At 46.2% G+C, this 22,036-nt stretch overlaps 1 protein-coding gene across 23 annotated transcripts in view; it reads right to left on the bottom strand.

The window, feature by feature from the left end:
- The window catches only part of FBRSL1 (fibrosin like 1), a 791,192-nt gene extending 771,448 nt beyond the window's left edge, over positions 1-19,744 (bottom strand). For 10 of the 23 annotated variants that reach the window (XM_035097701.3, XM_060269609.2, XM_088659364.1 and 7 more), the window contains exon 1: positions 18,101-19,743. In XM_035097701.3, coding sequence (XP_034953592.3) covers positions 18,101-18,394 — 294 coding nt within the window. In that variant the 5' untranslated portion in view covers positions 18,395-19,743. Of the gene's footprint in view, positions 1-18,100 lie in introns of all 23 variants that reach the window. The other 13 variants (XM_060269604.2, XM_060269610.2, XM_060269606.2 and 10 more) reach the window with 2 other exon arrangements.
- Between the last annotated feature and the right edge of the window lie 2,292 nt (positions 19,745-22,036).

The following is a 22,036-nucleotide window of genomic DNA, read 5'->3' as shown; positions in this document are numbered from 1 at the left end:
TTCGATGAGCAGAAGTCACCACTGGAATTCTTGTGTTATCAGCTCACCATCCCCCCCGCCTCCACAATTTTTATTAAATGGATGTTGATACAAAGCAATTATTGGACTAACCTCCTTTTATTTCTCTTTGTTATTAGACACTGCACAAAGTAATTGGAAAGCGCAGGCGAAATCCTGAGCTCCTCTTTATACATTTGAACTTTCCCCCCTTTCGGGTCCCCCCCCCTCCCTCTTTGCGCCATGATTTCCTTTTTATGTCTCTTTCAATAATCATATAATTATACAATTCCTAAAGTACATGCTGGCAACACTTCAGGGGATTTTAATCATTACAGGTGACAAGGTTCTTCTCTTGCATTACGTGTGAGAGGATTAACGTCCACTGTATTCCCTTATACAAGCTTCTCGGCCACCTCTAGGCGACCCCCCCTAGAAGCTACAGATTTCCAAAGATTGAACTGAAAGACCCAACTGCTTTTAACAAATGTTCAAAACAGCCCCCAGAATGAAATGCCGTGAACCTGAATCGGAATGGGAAGGTTAAAAAGGGGAAAAAATTAAGTGGCCCATCATCTCCAAGACACAATGTCCCAACTATTTTTAATGGATTTCAACAGCCTTTATTTAATTTTACGAATCTGACAGAAAACGCCAGGAAACTCACAACGCTGCAATTATATTTCTTCCAATGGCTGTGAGTTATTAACAGACTGTCAAAACACCATAATTATTTCATACCAAGTCTGACTGATTCCATAAGCCATCTCTTTGACTCTGTAGCATCTTTCAATCTTCCCATTCAATTACCGTGGTCGTGGGCGAGGCTCTGGGCAAGGCTGGGGAGGGGGTGGCTATTTAAAGGGTGTTTTGCCTTCCCCTATTAGGCATTCAGACTAAAGCCACAGTCGATTTCCAAGTCAAAGATACCACATTAGCCAAGGCTTAGCCTTCTGCCTTCAAAGGCACCAACAGCTGAAGAAAGTAAAGGGTCTTATTTTAGCTCATCATTTTTATAAGAAGGGGAGGGTGGAGGAAAAGATAGAACTACCCAAGCTTTAACAAATAGCTGGGTGAGAATGGAACTTCTATGCCCTCTAAAAAATCAGGAGATGGGAGGCCACCATGTCTCCATATCAGAAAAGGCCCAGTAGAAGTGGCCATAACAATTCTATTTTCAGGAGCCGACATTGGCACTAGGTTGTCTATATATTTTTTAAGTAAAGTACAGTGGTGCCTCGCTAGACGAATTTAATTCGTTCCACGGGTCTTTTCTTATAACGAAAAATTCGTCTAGCGAATCCCATAGGAATGCATTGAATCTTTTTTTGCCCATAGGAACACATTAATTGAATTTCAATGCATTCCTATGCGAAACCGAGATTCGCTGGACGAATTTTCCATAAAACAAATTCGTCTAGCGAGGCAACCTCCGCTCGAAAAATCCTTTCGTTAAGCGGAAATTTCGTTAAGCAGGGCATTCGTTAAGCGAGGCACCACTGTAAAGCTCTTGAGACTTCCAGCTTTGGGACAGAACACTGGGCATGAGCCCAATGGGATCAATGTTCACAACTCAAATGTGCAGTTATTGTGCAAGCAGGACTGCAATACTCTGTTCCCATGCATGCGTACACACACACACACAGCGCGCAAAAGTGGGAATATTCCTGAAAAGATAGTCTCATCCCTTATATACCCAGCCAATCACTGTCCTGCAGGAGAGGGAAACATGCAGGGGCCAACTTCCCATAAAGAAGTTGTGCACAATGTCAGAAGCGGACCGTTAGTGTGATGGTAGCTACCCTTTGGAAATCCCTACCATTACATGTAGGAATGTAACAAGCTGGCTTATGCAGAATCAGACCATTAGTCCATCTAGCTCATCTTGCCACAGCTCTACAGGATTTCAGGCAGGGAATCTCTCCTAGCTCTACCTTCAGATGCTAGAAACTGAGACGTTCTGCATGTAAAGCAGATCCCTGAATTGCATTTTACGGTGGCGTAAATTCCTGTTTCGCCGCCAGCATCTCTGGAAATCATTGCGATCCCTACCAATCTTCTAACCCATGGGTAAGGCAAACTATGGCCCGGATCTGCCCCAATTGCCTTCTAAATCCGGCCCACGGACTGTCTGGGAATCAGGGTGTTTTTACATGAGTAGAATGTGTGCTTTTATTTAAAATGCATCTCTGGGTTATTTGTGGGGCATAGGAATTCGTTCCCTTTTTTTCGTTTTCAAAATATAGTCCAGCCCCCCACAAGGTCTGAGGGATAGTGGACCGGCCCCCTGCTGAAAAAGTTTGCTGACCCCTGTTCTAAGCTATATTAAAGTTGCAACCTCACTAATGCAACTTTTATTCTAGCCAAGCCCATCTCCATTTGATAGTCTCAAACCAAGTCCTGGTAAACCACACCGTTCAAAAAGCTCTGCTTAAGTGCACTGCAATTTGCATGCTTCCTTCCTCTCCTCAAAACACACACAGAGAGAGAGAAAGCAGTGGTGCTGAACTTGTGTTTTGAAGCTTTAAAATGGAGCGTTGTGTCATTCCAATCATCCTTGCCCAGTGGCCATGCTGGTTATAGTTGATAGGAACTGGAGTCCAACAATATTAATATTGGCAAAGCCACAGATTTATCATTCCTGCTATAAATAGAGAATGGTGAACCAAAACCACACCTTGATTCACAGGTCATAGTTTGTCTGGACCAAGGCAAACCATGAATCAGAGTTTGAAGCAACACAAGTCAAACCACAGTTTAGCCCTGGGTAGCGTGGCAACAGCAGGACAGGGAACAAGTACAATGGCCATGACCTTCTCTTCAAACACTTGCTTGAGAAACCGTGGCTTAGCATTACATGCAAGCTGGGTCACAGTTGCAAAAATAGCATTTAGATCTTTTATAAACATGCAGGAGAGAAGTCTGATTTTAACAATAACAAAGAATAACTTTGCCAGAGACAGAGAGAGAATTGCAAGTCTGCTCACTGAATTTTGTTTGTTTGTTTGTGTTTAAGACAATGGTCTGGTGTTCTCCCAAGAGATAGACTGTTCCCAGTCAACCAGTGTTCTGGCTCATTCTGTGCAGGGAGGCACTGCTAAAATGTTCTCATGTTCTGCTACAAAAAGAAACAAAACAACAGTTCCACTACAACAGGGGTGGCCAACTCCTAAGAGACTGCGATCTACTCTCAGTGTTAAAAACCGGCAATGATCTACCCCCTTTGGGGGGCTCCAGGTCAAAGTTGTTGAGCTTCTTTTAGGGAAGAGGAAGGCCCATTTTTTAGGGGTTCAGGTCTAAATTGCATAGCTTTTTTTAGGGAGGAGAAAAGCCAGTGATCTTCCAGTGATCTACCTCAGACGTCCAGTGATCTACCAGTAGATCACGATCTACCTGTTGGACGTGCCTGCACTACAAGAACCATTTGAGAACTCATTTATATATTAGGCTATGATAAACTAGGAACATTAACATGCAATTATCAAGGGGTAACAGGTGTTTGACCACAGAACACAGGCATGGGCTGTGCCTATCGTGTTAAGGAACTCTTAAAATAAGACTTCATTGCTCACCAGGAATGTACAAACATATACCAACACAATACAGCACAAGCAATGTAGCAAATCCTGAACATGATCCTTTGGAAGATTAAACAGGGAAGCACACTGCTTAAAGATCATGGTAAAGAATAATCAACAACTAAGAAACAGAAATGGGATTTTTTAAAAAAGTTGCCCAACTGCCAATGGCATTCAAATCTAATTTATAGTGACTTAAGATTTGTGCCCAAGTCTGGCACTATTGCAATTGGGACACAGTACAAAATGGGAACAGGGTGGACTGACAGCAGGAATTCAAGAGACGCATGCAATCATCCTTGCTTAAAACTGAGGGCCAGTACTTGAAAGAGGTTGCCTTCAGGGAATGACAGAAGGGAAGGCTGCCTTGGACAGGTTTATTAATGAAGGAACACGGGAGATTAGAGTGAATTGTTAACAACTGATAGTAGTTTGGGGGCATCACAAAAGTGGTCCAAAATCTTTTCCCAGCACCTGCTACTTTAGCCCTTTAAAAAAAACCCAAAACCATACAATACTGTAAGCAACGTACACTTACAGGCAATGTTAGAAACTCAGATATATAAACCAGGTGCCAAATCTCCTTAAACCAGGGTTACAGTCGCCAAAACAGAATGCCTAGTTGCCATTTGGGGACCAGACGGCTCTAAAGTCTTATTTTCCAATACGACTTTTTGGTTCCTGAAATTCATTTTGGTTGTGCAGATAAAATATAACAGGCAGAATTATACAGGATGTGTTGTTAGTGTGTGAAAACAGTCAAGATCCTAGGATCCCTAAGCATGCACCTCCACATGGTAGAGACGTAAGGCAGACTCAGGCACCATCCTGGCATCTGGGCATCTTCACTTGGTTGCAATTGGCTGATACCCACGTGCAAAATGTGCCTGGCACCTGGTGAATTTTGAACGCTGCTTACAGGATGTTGTTACTTGTCAACTTACATGTAGTGCATAGGGCAGTACATAAAATGGGTAAGATCTAAGGACATTCAGAGCAGCATGTTGGATCAGGCAAACGGCCTATGCCAGGCATCGGCAACCTCCGGCCCATGGGCCAGATATGGCCCATGGAGGACATTTATCCGGCCCACAGAACTGAGCCGCCCACTGGGCAAGTCCCCCCCGCGCTGCGGTAAACTAGCGCAGTGCGGGAATTCGCCGAGCAACGCCGGAAATTGCTTCTGCGAAGCCGCGGGCATACGCAGAAGCAATTTCTGGTGCTGTGCTGCCCATTTCCAAAATGTCCGCAGCACCACTGGAAATCGCTTCTGCGCTTGTGCGGCCCATGTCTGGCCCACGGACGATAGTCCATGGGAATCCTCTGGCCCACGGGAAGAAAAGGTTGCCAACGCCTGGCCTATGCAGTGCAGCATCCTGTTCTCACAATGGCCAGACAACCAGATCCCTGCAGGAACCATTGGCTCACAGCCACAGGCAGCCCTTTCCTCCATGAATTGGTCTAATCCTCTTTTGGAGCCATCCAAGTTGGTGGCCACCACTGCTTTCTATGGGAGTGAGTTCCATAGTTTTAACTATGCACTGTGTAAAGAAGTCCTTTCTTTAATCTGCCTTGAATCTTCCAACCTGCAGATTCATTGGGTGTCTGCCAAGTTCTCATGTTGGGAGTGAGAAAAACTTCCATCCACCTTTCTCCAGGTCATGTATAATTTTAGGAACTTGTCTCACATCACCTCTTACTCTCCTTTTGCCTAAACCAGAAAGTCCTGAACGCTGCATTTTTATCTCTTATAAAGTCATGAAGCAGTCCCAGACAGCCTAAACCAGTGTTCCCCAAACTTGGGTCTCCAGCTGCTTCTGGACTACAACTCCCCTAGCTAGCAGGACCAGTGGCCATGGATGGTGGGAATTGTAGTTCAAAAAGAGCTGGAGAACCAAGGAAACACTGGCCTACACTGGTACACTGAAAAGAGAAGAGAAGAACAGGAGAAGCACAGTCAATGTAGACAAATATTGAGCTAGATAGACCAATGGCAGCTTGCTATATTCCTATGCTATGGTCTTATGTCCCCTCCAAATTTATTAGCCCACACTACTCCATGAATCTACATATCAGTGCAACCTCCAAAGAAGACTTGGCAATCCTCTCCCTAGGAAGCAACTGTTACTTGCTTCCAGTCCAGTTGCCAATGGAAGTCTCTCTCTCTGAAGTGTGCACACAACTGGGCAAGCACAGCCAAGAATACTAAGCAAAACTCAGGAGCAGATTCTTCACCATCCTAATTATGAATAGTTAAAGTGACTGAATTTAAAACTGAGCCAACTTTATCCTTTTTTCCCCGTAGGCTTCTCTGAACAAGCCACAATATACTGCAGTATTCAGCAGGGGCCATTATCGCAATTATATCTCTTTAGTAGTACACCGGGAAGACTCATCAAGTTTTCAGCAGCCAGTCAGTAGAACAAACGAGGACTTATAAAAATTAACTAGCAAAAACGCCCGTCATTTTGGAGAACAGGGTGCACACATTCATGTATTCTTGCAGACAAAGCACGCGGTTATCAAAATATGGAATCTGGAGCCACACGATGTGAGGGTCGCAATCCTGGTTGTCCTTACAGAGGAGATTATAGGAATTCATGGGGAATGACAAAGCTATCAGTCGCTACAGGTCATGACAACTTTACCCTACCTCCAGTATCAGAGATTCTGAAACTTAGTTGCTAGGGAACACCACCAGACTAATTGCCGTTGTGACTTCCCATAGGCATCTGATTGGCCACCATTGGAGACAAGATGCTCGAATAGAGAAGTCTTCCATCAGATCCACCAGGGCTCTTGTACCCTTTCATCGTACACATACCATAGCACCTACAGATTACCTGTCAGTAAGGACCAAGCCACTGAGTGTCGCTGGTAAGATGGGGTAATGTTCACCGGCACTTTCAACGTAGCTGCCAAGTATCCCGCTTTTCATGGGAAACCCCCGGATTTTAATCCGTTTCCCGCTGTTCTCCCGAATGGAGAAAAATCCCGGATATCCCCCGGATTTCCTACCTGCCAGGGAGCCTCCATTTTGGGTGCCGCTCTTCCCATGTGTGGGCACTGGAAATCGGGCAGAGTGGCACCGGAAGTCGCTTCTATGCATGCCCGGCGGCCATCTTGGTTGCTGGGCATGCGTAGAAGCGACTTCCGGGGCCACTCTGCCCGATTTCCGGTGCCCACACATGGGAAGAGCGGCCCCGGAAGTTGCTTCTACGCCGCTGCTGATCCCGCATTTTTCAGCGGGAGACTTGGCAGGTATTACTTTCAGCAGTGCCCACAAGGCCATGTTCAAGTTCTTTACCTCCCACACCAAGGCAGGAAGGGAAGAGGTGCACATGTAAACCTCACTAGGACCTCATGGCACCTGTATAGCCCCAACATGGGCTCCATTCCTTGATCATGTTATGAGTGTGACAGGTATTGGAAGCAGGCTGATGGAGTCTTCAGTGTGGTATCTTCCAATAAGCATCACTAAACCGACCAACCTTTCACATGCAATTGCTTTGGGTGGTTGAATTTTTAAAATCCTGAAGGCACTCAAAGATGGGAGAAAGCATCCTTTGAGCTGGGATAGGGAACATCAATCCCAGGGGTCAAATGTGTCCCTCTAGGCCTTTTTGGCTCTGTGGACTCTTACTGGACTTTCTTTGCAACACCACCCACAACTGTTTTTGCATGGCTGGAATGTTTCACTTAACTCCTGACAATGCTTCTTGCTTGCCATGATGGGAAGCTAGAAAGGAGTGTGTGACAGCATCAGGAGTTTTCCAAGGTGATGCACATGTTTCAAGGAATGGAATAAAGGCAGTGCTCGGATCACTGGCAACCTCCCCTTCTAGCTATAAGGTAAGTAGCAATTAACATACATCTTGACAGTGCCCTGCAACTAGCATTATCTGTGTAACGCAGAGGCTCTTCGCTATGGAACAGTTACACTTCATTACAACGTTAAAAAAAATAAATGACTACTGTTCAATGGCTCACTCTCATGTAACAATGTCCATTGATATTTGCTGTGCTCAGGCTGTAAGAGGAGGTCTTGCTGATGAGATATAGATTCCCAATACTGGCAGCCGGCCTTGATCCTTACTCATTATGAACTCCCTGCATAATTAGATTTGCACTAAGCCCATATTCCACCACTGGGACTTACAGTGGTCCAGCAGCTAGTCCTGCCAGTCAGCTCAGGAAGTTGTCTTAGACAAAGTCATGGGGTGCACCTACCCTGACTGACAAGAGACTCTCTAGGGTTTCAGGCAATGCCTCACTCCCCAGCCCTAGCTGGAGAAGGCGAGGAATGAATATTGCACCATCAAGCATGTGAACCAGATGTTCTACCACTAAGCTTAAGCCTTGTATTAGCAAGGGGTTGCCCACCTTCGGTGTGCCAAATGCCTCCTTAAACCAAGGTTACAGTCACCAAAACAGAATACGTAGTTGCCATCTTGGGGCAAGACTGCTCTAAGGTCTGAGTTTTCAAATGATGGATTAGCTGTGATTATCAGTTAAACATCTGGCTAGCTCAGATGACAACGTTGGACTAGTTTGAGAGCTTTGAGAACTTAAAGTAGAAAAGTCACTTGATCTAGGGACAGTCCACATTTATATTGGCCTATTCAGACTTCTTTTTCTTAAAGGTGACATGGACCATTCATAATGCAAGAATATTCTTCACAACTGAACAGAGCAGTGAGGCGGGGTAAATGAAGGCAAGCTACGACAATTAACTATAAGGTTGCTCACCGCTCCTGCTGCACAGAAAAAAGCATTTTGGTTCCTGAAATTCGTTTCGATTGTGCAGATAAAATACAACAGATAGAATTTGACAGGATGGGTTGTTTGTGTGAGAAAACAGTTCAGATCCAATGATTCCCAGGCATGCACCTCCAGATAGTGGAGATGCCAGGCACCTTCCTGGCCCCCATGCACCTTCACTTGGTCGCAAGTAGCGGATAGCCAGGTGCAAAATGCGACTGGCGCCTGGCTAATTTAGAACACTGTGCCCCCTTTAGAAGCTGCTTGCTGCAAAGGTCTGGGGTCAGGCTCTGCTCCAACATCTTATGCCCAGCGGAGCTGAGAGGAGACTGCAAACAGCAGCAATCAATTGTGGGTGGCAATACTAGATCAGCTGGCTTAGCAGATAGGAGCAGAGCCACAGAAGAATGCCTGAAACGTGCACGGAAATATTTCCATGAAAACTGAAACCCAGTGACACAAAGCTTCCCAGGTTGCCATGTTACCACTGGCCCCCCAAGGACTAGAACATGCATTTTGCATGCAGAAGATACCAGGGGCAATTCCGGGCATCAGCAGAGAGCGCTGGGAAGGGCACAGAGGGCAAGACTGGCCAACCAACTGCCCTCCAGATGATGCTGGATTACAGCAGCCACTGCCAGTCAAATTTAGTCAATACTGAGCTAGATGGACTTGGTATGAGGCAGCTTCAACAGATCACAGGTTCTGCAAACATCCAAAGAGAACAGAGAAAGCACATGCTGCTTTGGAGGTCACCTTGAGAGAAGGATACATATTTTTTTAAAAACCTACAGGCCTATGCCGCCCTACCCAATGGGTTTGCCATTAAAACTGGGTGAAATTCTGCTCTCCAAGAGCACATTTCTATTTTTTTTTCCCAAGCAGCTTCTCTTCTTTGGGAAGTGAAGCACAAGGTAATCGAACTCTAACGAAGTTGAAGAAATAAACAAAAGGGCCTTAGAACTGGGCTCATGCAGGTTCACTGCCATAAAAAAAAACAAAAAACAGGACAGGCTTCTAGATTAAGTAGTGTGATACTTAGCACTGGCACTGAATTGAATCCCAGGCACCCTCAGGCCCCATCTGCAATCTGCATTCACAGCAATATTGTACCACTTTAAGCAAATGTGGCTTTCTCCGCAAAATTATGGGAACTGTAGCCTGTTGAAGGAGCTCAGAGCTGTCAGAAGACACCAATTCCCCTCACCAACAGCTAAAATTCCAGGTGTCCCTGGGCAGAGAGAGGGACTGACTATCAAAGCACTCTGAATACCGTTAGAACTCTGGAAGTTTTCTGGTAGCAATAGGGGTCTCCTAACAACTCTGAGCACCCTTAACAAACTACAGCTCCCAGAAATCTCTGGGGGGGAGCCACAATGCGGATAACGCTGCTAGCCATAGCAACCTGGTTTGCTTACTGAAGCTAATCTGCAGAAGAGTTTAGAGTCTGGTAAGTTCTAAACTGTGTGCCATGAGAAAACTGCTAGCAGACTATAAGCCATGAATAAATGCCATATTGAAACCAGCATCCGCATGCAGCAAGGAGGACACCCACTGCATCTCTGAGTTAATGTAATCATTCCATGCATCTTCCAGTCAAGGAGTATGCTTGCCCAGTGGCTCACAGAGGTTAGGAAAATAGAATAGGCATTCCGTTTGTAATTTAGGCACTTTACTGAGGCCCAACAAACACCAGTTTAGCCAGCAGCAGCAACAGCATGTGCTACTGAAGGAGCAGCAAATTTACCTTGAAAATTATTGTAAGACTTCCCTCCAAATCAAATTCAGTAGCAGTGAGTAGCATCAGAGCTGAGGTAGCTAATCTCTTCTGGACTGAGGGCTTCACTGACTCAAGTTCAACTCCGAGGGGGGGGGGTGACTGTTCAGTGTCACACACACAAACACAAATATAAGGGTGTCTTGTGGCCCACACTAAATTTCTTGCAAGGAGATATGGCTCATGGGTTAGCCAACCCTGGATTAAAGCGCTGAATGAGGACTGGAGAAGCCCCCATGATCATATAACCTTCATGATGCTTGCCCCTTCTCTCTGCTAAATTTTGCAGGTTTTTTGTGAAGATAAAACTAGGAGTGGGGGGGGGCTTCCTTATCTCCAATGGGCAATGCTTCTTCCATGGTTGTTTTTCTTTCCTATTCTATTTCCCAGGTCTGTATCTTGGGCACCTTAGCTACAAGCTGGAAGAGAAAAGTATTTCTGACTCTTGGGGCTCTCCCCCACACAGCCTCCCCAAATCAGGGGCAGCGGGTCTCGTTTTGTCACCCAAGACTAAACGAGAAACGGCTGCGCTGCCCTGCTACCAAAGTCTCCCTTACCTGGGTTGCATGGTGGTGCCTGCGAAGCAGCGCTGGCAACATCTCCCAGGATTCTTCTGATATCTCACTGGAAACCACTGCTGCATGAGACAGCTGGCCAGCCCTGCCTCAAATCATAGGCCACAGTATTGCAGGCACCCTGGTGACCTGTTCCATTTTTTATTTTTAATTTACGTGGTGGTCATTTCTGCCAAACACCCTGGCTGTATGAAGAGACCACCGTGCTGATCCTACAGACAACATGGTCACCCAAAGCAGAGGAGATGAAAAACACTCGGTCAGAAGGAGAAAGCTGTTTGCACAAGAGCCTGTGGCCAAATCACAAGGCAGGCACACACACACACCCTCTCCCCGACTTAATTGTAACAAAAACAACCCAGAGCTTTGTTAAAATGTGCTGAGTTGACTGCAAGAGACCACTGTACAAAGCTATACCAGTTCCACAGCTCCCTACTTACTGCTTTCCCTTCCAACATCCAATTAATTATTCTGACAAGCTTCCTTTTTTTAGTGCTATTTTTACACTTTTGGAGGGGAGAGGCAGAACCGCCATGATTGCACCCAGTCTAAGTTATGAGAATGGCTGTGCCAGGCCAGTTGCAATAATTCAGGAAGAGGTCCGTCTTGCTGTCATGGTGGAAAACTTTGTATTCCTGCTAAGCGTATGCCATGTAGCCTGGTGGATTCTGTTGTAAAGCTAGAGGAAGTCTTATCACCAAAAGCAGTACCAAAAATGTACTGCCTGAATCGTTTTTTAGCTCTTAAATCTATTTTACATACGAACACTCACCTGGTAATCTCTGATACAGATGTTGAAGATGTTGCCCCCAAGGCAAACTGGCATACGATCTAGTTAAGGTGCACAGAACCCTATCGCTAGTCATTCAAATGCAGCAATTCAAAATGGCAACTTAAGTTTACACATAACCCAGGAGGCTACTTTTTCATTTAAAAGCAAGTCCCTGGAGCAAATTCTCAGTGTTCACTCCTCCCACTGCCGTTAACTGTTCCTTTCTGCAAGTTTTCCCTCTATAATTTAATTCCTTTCCCACAGACTCTGCAAGCAAGCTCTCTCTCTCAATTTTTGACATGTTTCTTAGTCCCAGTGCCTAGAAACTTCCCTGCAAAGTGGAAATCCCAGAGGATAGCTTTTTCCCAAGGCACCAAACACTATAAAACTGCACTTTGTCCAACCAGCTCTGACATGATCACTGTTATTTGGGAGGATAATTACTTTCATGGTGTGAGGAACATATATTTAGAAAGAACAAGTTCAGCTCTTGCCATTCCCATCTCTTATAAGAGATTATCACCGATGAATGTCAGGTAGGCAGTTCTTCGACACAGGTGTGCAGAAGCCAGTTAAAGTTAGCTGCATGAAACTCCATTTACTCAAAACTCCTTTGCAGGTATGTATGTGTCTCTATAATGGCCCCCTCTCCCCAATTACTTGTATGCTGAGCAGTTGTCTTAGCATACACACATGCACGGGCAAATTGCCAGGACCTTACACAAATTAAAGGTTTTAAGGCTGCAGTCTCCGAGTGGGATGAACTGTGTCGCAATGTAGTAAACCAAAGACTTAAGATTACATTTTGAGCGCTGGTTCCTAATTGTCCAGTCAACCTGTGTTGGTTGAAAGCACCGGGAGGGAAGGATAAATACTGTAAACTCCCAAGGAAGCCTGAGAAAATTATAAGACTCTGGATTTCTCAAATCTGCTAGGGTGAACAGCTGTGTGAAAAGGAATGCACGCAACACTGTACTTTCAAGAACATTAAAGGTTACTGTGGTAACTTTGAAGAGACAAGGGAAATTCCCAATACGTACCGGAGATAAAACCAAAACGTACCTTCCATCCTTCCAGCACCACAAATATCCATCTCAACACACACATACAGAGCAATTTAGAACTTACAGGGGGGAAACCCAAGCCATACAGCTCCTCCGTTTTCCTAATCGCTGGTTCTTATAAAGCAAACTTTTAAAAAGTGGTGCACAGCAACAAGATTAGAACACAGCACGTAAGACTGCCATGTGAACAGCCATTCAAGCTTAGTTGCCAAAGAAAATTATGACACGAACTCACGAACATGGGGAAGACCCACTTAAAAAGGAGCACTGGAGATTTCAGCAGGTCTCCATCTTTTCTGCTATGTCTACAAGTATTCATTATCAAGAGTTTAGGAAATTGCCTTATTATACCAAGGGAGGGTTTTTATCCACTTAGGCGAGTGTTGTCAACTCTGGCCAGCAGCAGCTCTCCATGGGTCCCAGGCAGGGGATGAGAGGTGGTTTCAATCACAAGCAGACTGTAGACACTTTAGCTGGAGGTGCCAAGGACTGAAACGGGAACCTTCCCCCACACAAAGCAGGATAAGTGGACTATGATTCTTCTTCCCCCTCACAAACACAGTGGCCCATTTCTCAACTTTCTTTGGAGTCTAAACTTTTGTGTATGTACATATTTTGACCTGCACACCAAAATAAATAATGCATCCTATATAAAGTGGCCCATAATGTGAATGCAATAAATTTGCTAATCTCTAAGGCGGAACAAGGCTTACTTATTGCTGCAACAGAGAAACGTGGCTAACTTTTTTTTTTTAAAGGGATAGCAGGAAAGCATCTCTACATTGTCAATATGAGCCCCACCAAGTCTCTCTCTTTTTTTAAGAAACAAAATTGTGGACTATGACGTAAATTGGGCATATGTTAGCTTAAGAGATTTTTATCTTGGTAATCCCCTTTACTAATGTTAACATCAGAAGCCTGGCTGGCAAGTCCCACACTCAGATGCACCAATTGCTCCTTGGTAAGGAAAAACCCACTGGTGTGTCCCTGGTGATTTTTGCTTTGCTTTGTTACTGGAATTTAAAAAAGAAGAAGAAAACCTACGCACATCTTACACAAACACAGATTGCCACTTTGGCTTCTGAAAGCACCTTGAGTACTGCAGGCACTCTTCCCCCGCTCAACACATGAAAGGAAACAAGTGAATTCTGCTTATCCTATTTATTCTGATGAGCCAATTAAAAACCCAAGATGCTGCAAGTGAAGGTGCTCTCTTGAATGTTGATACACAGTGCACAAAGCTGCTGTGGTCTGGTTTCAGAGGGTCACTTCCTCACCAGGCTACTTGCCCACACAAATTTCCCAGTTTCTGCACAACCCAGGACCGACTAAGCCTTTCTGCCACGGTGCAGGGAAATGTGTCCATGCTTATCATACCTAGCGAATATTTCTTATTTCTTATTATTATTAATGATATCCCTCAGTCACGTTTTTGCATTCAAGCGTGCCTAAGACTACTTGCACAGTAAAAACAGAACCAAGGCATTAAAATCAGATTACTATTTTTAAAAAGCAACAAACAAAGACTAAAATGCTCAGCTGAGAATGTGTTTAAAAGGGACAAGAGCCCATACAACCCAAAGGTTGAGCACAATAAGGGCTGCCGACATATCGATCTCCACTCCCGATTAAAAACCAATGAGCCAGGGTAAATGGGAATGTTGCTGTCTGATCCCCAACCAGAAATGGAGATTGCAAATGGGGGAGCCACTGCTGAAGAAGCCCACTCTCGTGTTAATAATAACAACAACTTTATTATTTGTATCCTGCCCAACAGACTGGGTTGACACCCTCCACACCTCATTTTGGAGAGAACACACAAAGGAGGTACCTGGGTTGATTCATACATTGTAAGGCAGCCTTTAAGGCAAGGAGGTTATATTCCTTGCGTTTTTATCCCACTATTCCACCAAAGATGTCAGGGAACCACACAATTTTATCTTCACAACCTTGCAAGGTAGCGTAGGCTGAGAAAGAGTGACTGGGTCCAAGCTCACCCTGTGGATCCAGGGAACGGAATGAGGGCACATGATGCTAAAAACTAGGCAGATCTAAGTCTAGGTTGCGCTTGGAAGGGCACCTATCTGGGAACATCGACATATATCAACTTGAATTCCATGGCAGGAAGTAAGCCAGTTAAATACACAAATAAATGGCCATGGGGAGATTTGAACCTGCATCTGCCCAGCCCCAGTTGGAACCCATAACCACAGCAGAAGTGTGTGTCTGCATGTAAGTGAAGCAGACTAAGTGTGCTAGAACATGATAACATTTAAAGCCATTAGCTGAATGACTAGCACAACTTCGACCTTTGAACTCAGCTGGACATCTTTACTCAAACTGCTCTGTAAGAGTCAGTGCTCTCATCTTTAAAATGGGGATAAATAACCATCCTAACGTTGAGAGTCCCATGGACTGCAAGAAGATCAAACCAATCCATTCTGAAGGAAATCCGCCTTGAGTGCTCACTGGAAGGACAGATCCTGAAGCTGAGGCTCCAATACTTTGGCCACCTTATGAGAAGACTCCCTGGGAAAGACCCTGATGCTGGGAAAGATGGAGGGCACAAGGAGAAGGGGATGACAGAGGACGAGATGGTTGGACAATGTTATAGAAGCTACCAACGTGAGTCTGACCAAACTGCGGGAGGCAGTGGAAGACAGGAGTGTCTGGCATGCTCTGGTCCATGGGGTCACGAAGAGTCAGACACGGCTAAACAAACAAACAACAACATTGAAACACTACACAGAAGCAGCATCTACATAGAGAAACTGTCACCAAGGGATTATGTCTTTGGGCAAAATGATTCTGTGTGGGTAGGAACTTTTACTTGCCAATTGCAAGAGCATCACTCTCTAGTCAAAAGTCACAGGATGAATAGTTAACGTACTTTGTGTGGTGCTACAGAACCTCCCCACACATTCCTTTGGTCCCAGGACAAGTCTGAAAGCATACAATGTGGCAGCCTTGCTTTAAACTGAACAGAGACCAATTAGTAGCCCTCAATACAGTCCACCAGGAAGGAATGTCTTAAATGAAATAAGACTTCACCCAAAATGAAGATGTTCACTATTGCTCCAGGTTAAAGGAAGGCTGATGAATGAGCAGAGAGAACAGAGGTGGACTGAAAGGATTCAAGAATTAAACACCCAAGAGATAAGGTGGCTTGTACAGACACCAAAATTTGTCCTTCCCAATCCAAAGCCCCTCCATCATACTAAAAAGGAATCATGTAGCTACTTGTCTTTACAGTGGGGTGTTTTATCTAGGTCACTACCTTATGACAGTCTTGCTAGAAAGGCCTAAATGGTACTAGTTCATCTACATGCATTAGCCATTTTGAAAGAAAAACCAACTACAGTATCTCAGTTTTCAACCACCACCAGAGCTTCCATATCCAGTCACCTGGAAGAGCTACCTAGGTCCTAGCATCTACAGATGACCATATGGAGAAGCAGTTTTGGAAGCTTGTTTTATGGCTTTCCTCCTTGTACTTCATTGAGAGAATCATTAGAGGGAATCTTTCCCCTAGCTGATTTTGCATCCCCCACCCCCACAAGCAAGGCCACCAGTATTCCAGCTATTCGTGATTGACAGATGGAAACTATTTTCCATTGTTTCCTTCTACATTTGTATGTTTCTCCTCTGGAGCAAGCAGAGGCTTACCTCTGTCAGATGCAGGATACTGACCATCACTGTAACATACCATTAAAAAAAAAAGTTTTAATGAAGCAACCATCAAGACATATTTCATTGCCCAAAGAGGTAACGGATTTGTCTATTCGTCAATGACAATTCTGAAGACTAATTGGCTCAACTGGCTTTGAACTTCAGCGCCTGACAAGTTTCATGACAATGCCCAGGAAAAAGTGAGAGACTTTAGCAGAAAACAGGTATAGCAAAAGGAAGCAAACGTGACAGAGGTAGGTATGAGGCCTGGGGCCACCAATAAGAAGGAAAGGCAAACTGAAGCGTTCTCCAAAAAAAAGTCTTGGCTCCAGGTCTTGACCACCTGATGTACAACGAAACTTGCTTCTTCAAAGAAGCATCTTTTGCCAGAAAATCTCATGCATGAACTTCACTATATAGCCTTTTCCTGCATTCATTAAATCTCCAATAATTTCAGATTTCAAACAAACAAACAAAAAGCCGAGGATTTAAAAACAAAAAAATTGAAACACTTAAATGAGTCTGAAGCCATAGCAGATAGGATATCCATTTCCTTTGAGACGCCTCACAAGTAAGTAAAACTTGCTACAATAAATGAAACTCCTGTTCCAGAGAACGAGAGACAGTAGCCAGAAGACTCTGATGGGAAGATGCAACCCATGGACTCCCACACATATTCACAGTGCATCGCTGAAAAAGTTTGGAGCAAACATGTTATATTCACAGATAAACAGCAAGCCTGCCGACATCCAAACCAACTCTTCACTCCTGTGAATTAGTCAGGTACCCGACGTGAGTAAACATATCAGCCAACATTTTTTTAAAAAGCATATTAAGAGTGGACAAAATGACTAACTTTAACAGGGTAACAACACACTTACCAGAAAGTCTCTTAGCGCCTCAGACTTTCCCATCACATCAAGAGGGACACACAAAAAACACCAAGAGACACCCAAAATCCCCTAGCTTGAACACATTAAAATTTTCTCTGCTGTCTAACTTCACTCAGACAAAACAAGCAGTATTGGCACAGCAAATGTTTTTCACAATAAGTCCGACATGCAATTATTTTTTTCGCCAACTGATTAACACCAAGAAAATATAGTTCACCAGCAATGAGAAATCTATTTGATATCTGCAAGCCTTTAAAAACAATTTTTGAAATCAGGAACAAAATGATAATTCTCTCGCGGAACATCTCCCCTTCCACCACTGTTCCCCATCCCCACGAAATCAAAAACATTAACTATTTGGTTCTTACATTCTCCAGAGACACATATGGGGGAAATGACAACACCAAACAAAAAATACGTGAGATTTCAATTTCCAAAAAAGAAAATTACTTGGGCAGCAGTGCACACACATTTTAAGCAATTCGAAACACGCCTGGTGACACCCTTCCTCCAACATGCAAAAGGGAGAAGACCCAAAAAACCCGAGAACTTTTTGTGCTTCTCCCCGTAGACTCGCCAGCCAATTAGAATTCCAAACAAACATTGAAAACCAGCTCTGAGCAACTCAAGTTGGTTTATCAGCTCAAAAAGAGCTATCCACATGCCTCGGCCTACACATCAACTCAGGGGAAGCAGCCCCAACAAGTACACCCAGGATGCAGCCAGAGGCTCTGCACCTTAGGACCACATCTGCACACACCCCAAACAAGGCACAGGCTTCCACATCCAACAACGCCTTTTGCCTCTTTATTCCTCCAGGCTTGAATATTCATCGCTCATGTGCGAGAAGTTAATTGATATTGACAAGGAAGCAAAAAGGGGGAGGGGTGGATGGCTGGATCCAGCCAAACCCAACAGATACACCCCAAGCTCTTCCCTCGCTCTCTCCCCCACCCCACCCAAATCCCTATAACATAAGCCCATGAAAAGAGAGCAACCCGTTCTGATCCTTACCTCCAAGGCTTCCATCGTACTGAAGCTGGCGATCGCAAATCCATCAATTAAATCCTCTTCCTGAGAGCTGGATTCTCGCCTCCTCCGCCTCGGAGGTCTGGCGTTCCTGGCTGCAGAAGCCTGGCTCTTAGGATTTGGGCAATTTTGGCTCGTGTTTTCCTTGCCCGGGCTGTGTTCTCTCTCGGATGCCGAGGAAGGGCTCTGATTCGGGCGGTCCCTGCCATTTGGATCCCTTCGCCTCACGCGGTCCCTTTGGGACCGAGATTTCCTGCTCTGTCTGATTTTCCCATCCATTTCAAAGATGCAAAAACAAACACACAAAAAAACACCTCGAAAATTTATTTCAGATCGAAGTGTGGTGGGTCTTTTCTCTCTAAAAATACCACCCTAATATAATCCAGCCTGTCTCTCTCTTTTCTCTCTCTTCTCCTTCAGGCTTATAAAATCCAAAGGAAGGGGGCGGGAGGTGGGGGGGGGGGGTTAGAAGAGAGAAATGTAATCCAGCAGACCTCTGTGGAAAGGAAAGGGTGATCCGATGGAGGGCAGAGAAGGAAGAAGGGGGTGGGGGAATTAAAAGAGATCCAGAAGAAAAGAAAAACGTAAATCCAGACGAAGTGACCTTGACAAATCTTTTTCCCCCTCCCTTGCAAAAAAATAAAATTAAAAATTAAAGAGAGGCAAGCCACGCAGCCTAACAGTGCGATTGATCTCCAGTTCGGATCCGGTGGAAGAGAGAAAGAGCCAAGCTTCCCCCCCCCCACTCACACACACCCCGTCCAATAATAATAATAAAATAATAATAATAAAAATCACCCCCCCAAAAAAACTGAAACGCAAGAGACAAATCCAGGAGGTCGAATCCAGGCTTGGGAAAAGGAAAATAATAAATCCAGGACACCAGCAGAGCCGATGCGAAGAAACAGAAGCAGCGGTGGTGGTGGTGGCGGCGGCTGCTCCTCCGCGACGAACCCTCCCCCCTTCTCCTCCCCCCTCTCTTTTTTTTTAACTCCCTCCCGCCCCGGGGCAAGCAGCGCCCCGCCCCGGGTTCGAATCCTGCCGAGAGACGAAAATGGCAACAAGAGGGTTCCGGATCCCGCGCTGGCGCGCGCGCCGCAACTTTCTCACGAGGAAGGCGAAGAGAAATTCCCTGGCGCAGCCTCCTCCTCCTCCTCCTCTTCGGCTGCTGCTGCTGCTGATGATCCTCCTGCCGCCGCCGCCGCCGCCCCCCTTCAGCTCTCCGCCGCCGCCCCCTCCTCCTTCTCCTCCTCCTCCTGCAGCCGGGCCCGGCTGCTCCCCTCCTTCCCCAACTTTCCCACCCGCGGCCGGCGAGCCTCTCCGCCCTGCCCTCCTCCCGAAGCCGGCCACCCTCCTTCTCCCTCCGCCGCCGCCGCCACCAGCAGCAGCCGCCCTGCCCGCCTGCCTGCCTTGTCACCCGGAGAAGCTGCGCCTGCCTCTCCGCTGCCTCGCCTCCTCCTCCTTCTCCTCCTTCTCCTCCTTCTCCTCCTTCCCTCGCGCGCCCGCTTCCCTTTCTCTCTCAGGCTGCTGCGCCGCGGCGCCGGCTGCTGCTGCTCCTGCTCTCCCTCAAGCTTCTCCTGCTCGCATTCCGCCCCATTCTCATTCTCCCTCTCGCTTCTTTTTTTTTTTCCTCCTCCTCCTCTTCTCCCCCCACCCACCCCACCCCACCTCCCGAGCAGGCTCAGGCTTTAAGCACCGCCCGGCCGGCCGCGCATGAGCAGGGCTGCCAGCTGCGCGTCATTCCCCGGCGCAGGCCCCGAGCCGGCGGCTTCTCTCTCTCACGCGCTCGCTCGCTCGCTTGCTTCCCACTCGCACGCACGCACTCCCCCTCTCTCTCTCCAACCCGCCCCCCCGCCCCCACGACACACAATTCAACTCCCCTCCAACAAACCTGACGGGCTCTCGCTCTCTCGCTGACCTTACCAACTCCCCAAGGAGGGGAGGGGAGGAAAGGTTAAGAGGACCCGCGTTAAAAGGGGGAGGGGGGGAGGTAAAAGAAAGAAATGTGGTAATTGGTGTCGTCGCCCCCCCCCCCCAGGTTGGGGAAATAGAGTAAAAATAGGGGAGGGCAAGCGCGCGCACACACACACGACACCCGTCTTGCCTTTAGCATTTCTGCAGCCTCCCTGGTTGCAGTCGTTTCTGTATACGAAAGGGGGACGGCACGCAAAATCATACAATTCCTCGAAATTGACTCCCCCCCCCCAAAAAAAAACACGTTAGGAAAGGGGAAAGAGAAGGAAAGCGCCAAACTACTCTCTCTCTCTCTCCCCGAACCCACTTTGCGATCTCTGCAGCTTCCTCCTCATTGCAATCATTCCCTTCATCTTGCAATCCCAGGCTGCCATCCCAAACTCACTTAACCTGAGAGTCTTAATCCCACTGAACTCAAAGAACAGAGGGACAGCTGTCATTTTAGACTTGCGCTTGTGAGGGTCTTTACAGGGGAGGCGGGCGCTGGACTTTTCACTGGCTTCAGTAGGTGTGTGGCCATTGAGAGGCCCCCCTACTCCTACCCTGGGGGTGGGAGTGGCTTGGGTTTCTGCCCCACCATGTTCTGCCCTGAGGACACCACTGTCAGTGGAATCAGAATTGTAGAGCTGGGAGGGTTCCCAGGGGTCATCTAGTCCAACCCCCTGCAATGCAGGAATCTCAACTCGTTCCCCATCCAATTTCAAACCATACCCAACACTGCTTAGCTTTGCAAATGTGCTACCAGTTTTATTCCTGCAGGAGCCAAGTAGATCTTACAGAATTGCATAAGAAAGCCAGCCTCCTTTTAGCTGCAAATTTAGAAAATGTGAAAGGGAGCAGGGGAAGAAGAGAGTAAAAACAAAACACACACACCCCCAGCCCACAATATTGGTGATAACTAGGTATTTAGAAGAATAAATTCTTTGCAAAAATGTTTTTCCTATGGAGGAATTGCAATTTTTGCTATAACAGAGGTGTCACACTGGGAGAGAAATACTACCCTTTTCCTTCCCTTCCTCATGGGGGAGAGTTGCCAAGATTACACCCACCCTCCTCTGCAATAAATGACACATTTACAGTGTTGGGGTGGGGTGGGGAAGAGAAGTGACAACCTCCTCTCTCTGCCAACTGTATTAAGTGGCACATTTGTTTCAGAAGACATCAAGCCAACCACTGCAGATACTGGAGCTATCTAAATGGGGGAGTGGGGTGTGGAAAACTACAATAAAAAGCAAGCAAGCATTTGGGGAGGACAGATAATACTACACAAACGCACACACCCTGACACACTGCAAATCTTTGTTATATGCCATTGACAGCCACCTCAACAAGGAAGGGGGCATAGGAGACTGCAATTTTTCTTGTAAGGGAGATGTCTCCAGTCAGGTGAGGGGTAAAAACAAACGAACTATTGCTCAGCTGTAGCCATTAATACTCCATGGGGAAGAAGAGGAGCATTTAAGGTCAGTATTCATACGGGGAGGTAACCACTCCCTTGCAATTTGCTCATTCCTTCACTGAGTAGTTCTTTGGTTTCATTTTGTTTACATAAATGCTTCCACCCCTGTCTAAAACAATGCTGCCCTTATGGAATTCAGCAGGGAGAATGGGGATACAACTAGTTGGCTCTACCTGTCATTGGCTCCACATGTTGGGCTCCCTATTGTCTGCTCTGCCAGTCCTAATGGGCACCAGGCACCGCTGGAGAGACTTGTCTTTGCAGTTAAGAGTTAAGGGTCTGGGGCGCTTGTACGGTTGCTTCTATCCTTAGGACACCTTCACGCTTCAGGGGACTTCATGCACTCAAGACAAAACTTCTCCTTTGTAAGACCCTCCTGTGGAGTGGAGCCTTTCTCCCTTGGGCTCCTGTAGCCTGTCTTCTAGGGAGAAGCAAATGTCACACCCCCTGTACCCAGCACCCATAAAAGCCCAAGAGCACATCCACAC

Source organism: Zootoca vivipara, chromosome 16 (assembly GCF_965207765.1).
Source record: "Zootoca vivipara chromosome 16, rZooViv2.hap1.1, whole genome shotgun sequence".
Taxonomy (NCBI): Eukaryota; Metazoa; Chordata; class Lepidosauria; order Squamata; family Lacertidae; genus Zootoca; species Zootoca vivipara.
This window is presented reverse-complemented; position numbering and strand designations above follow the sequence as displayed.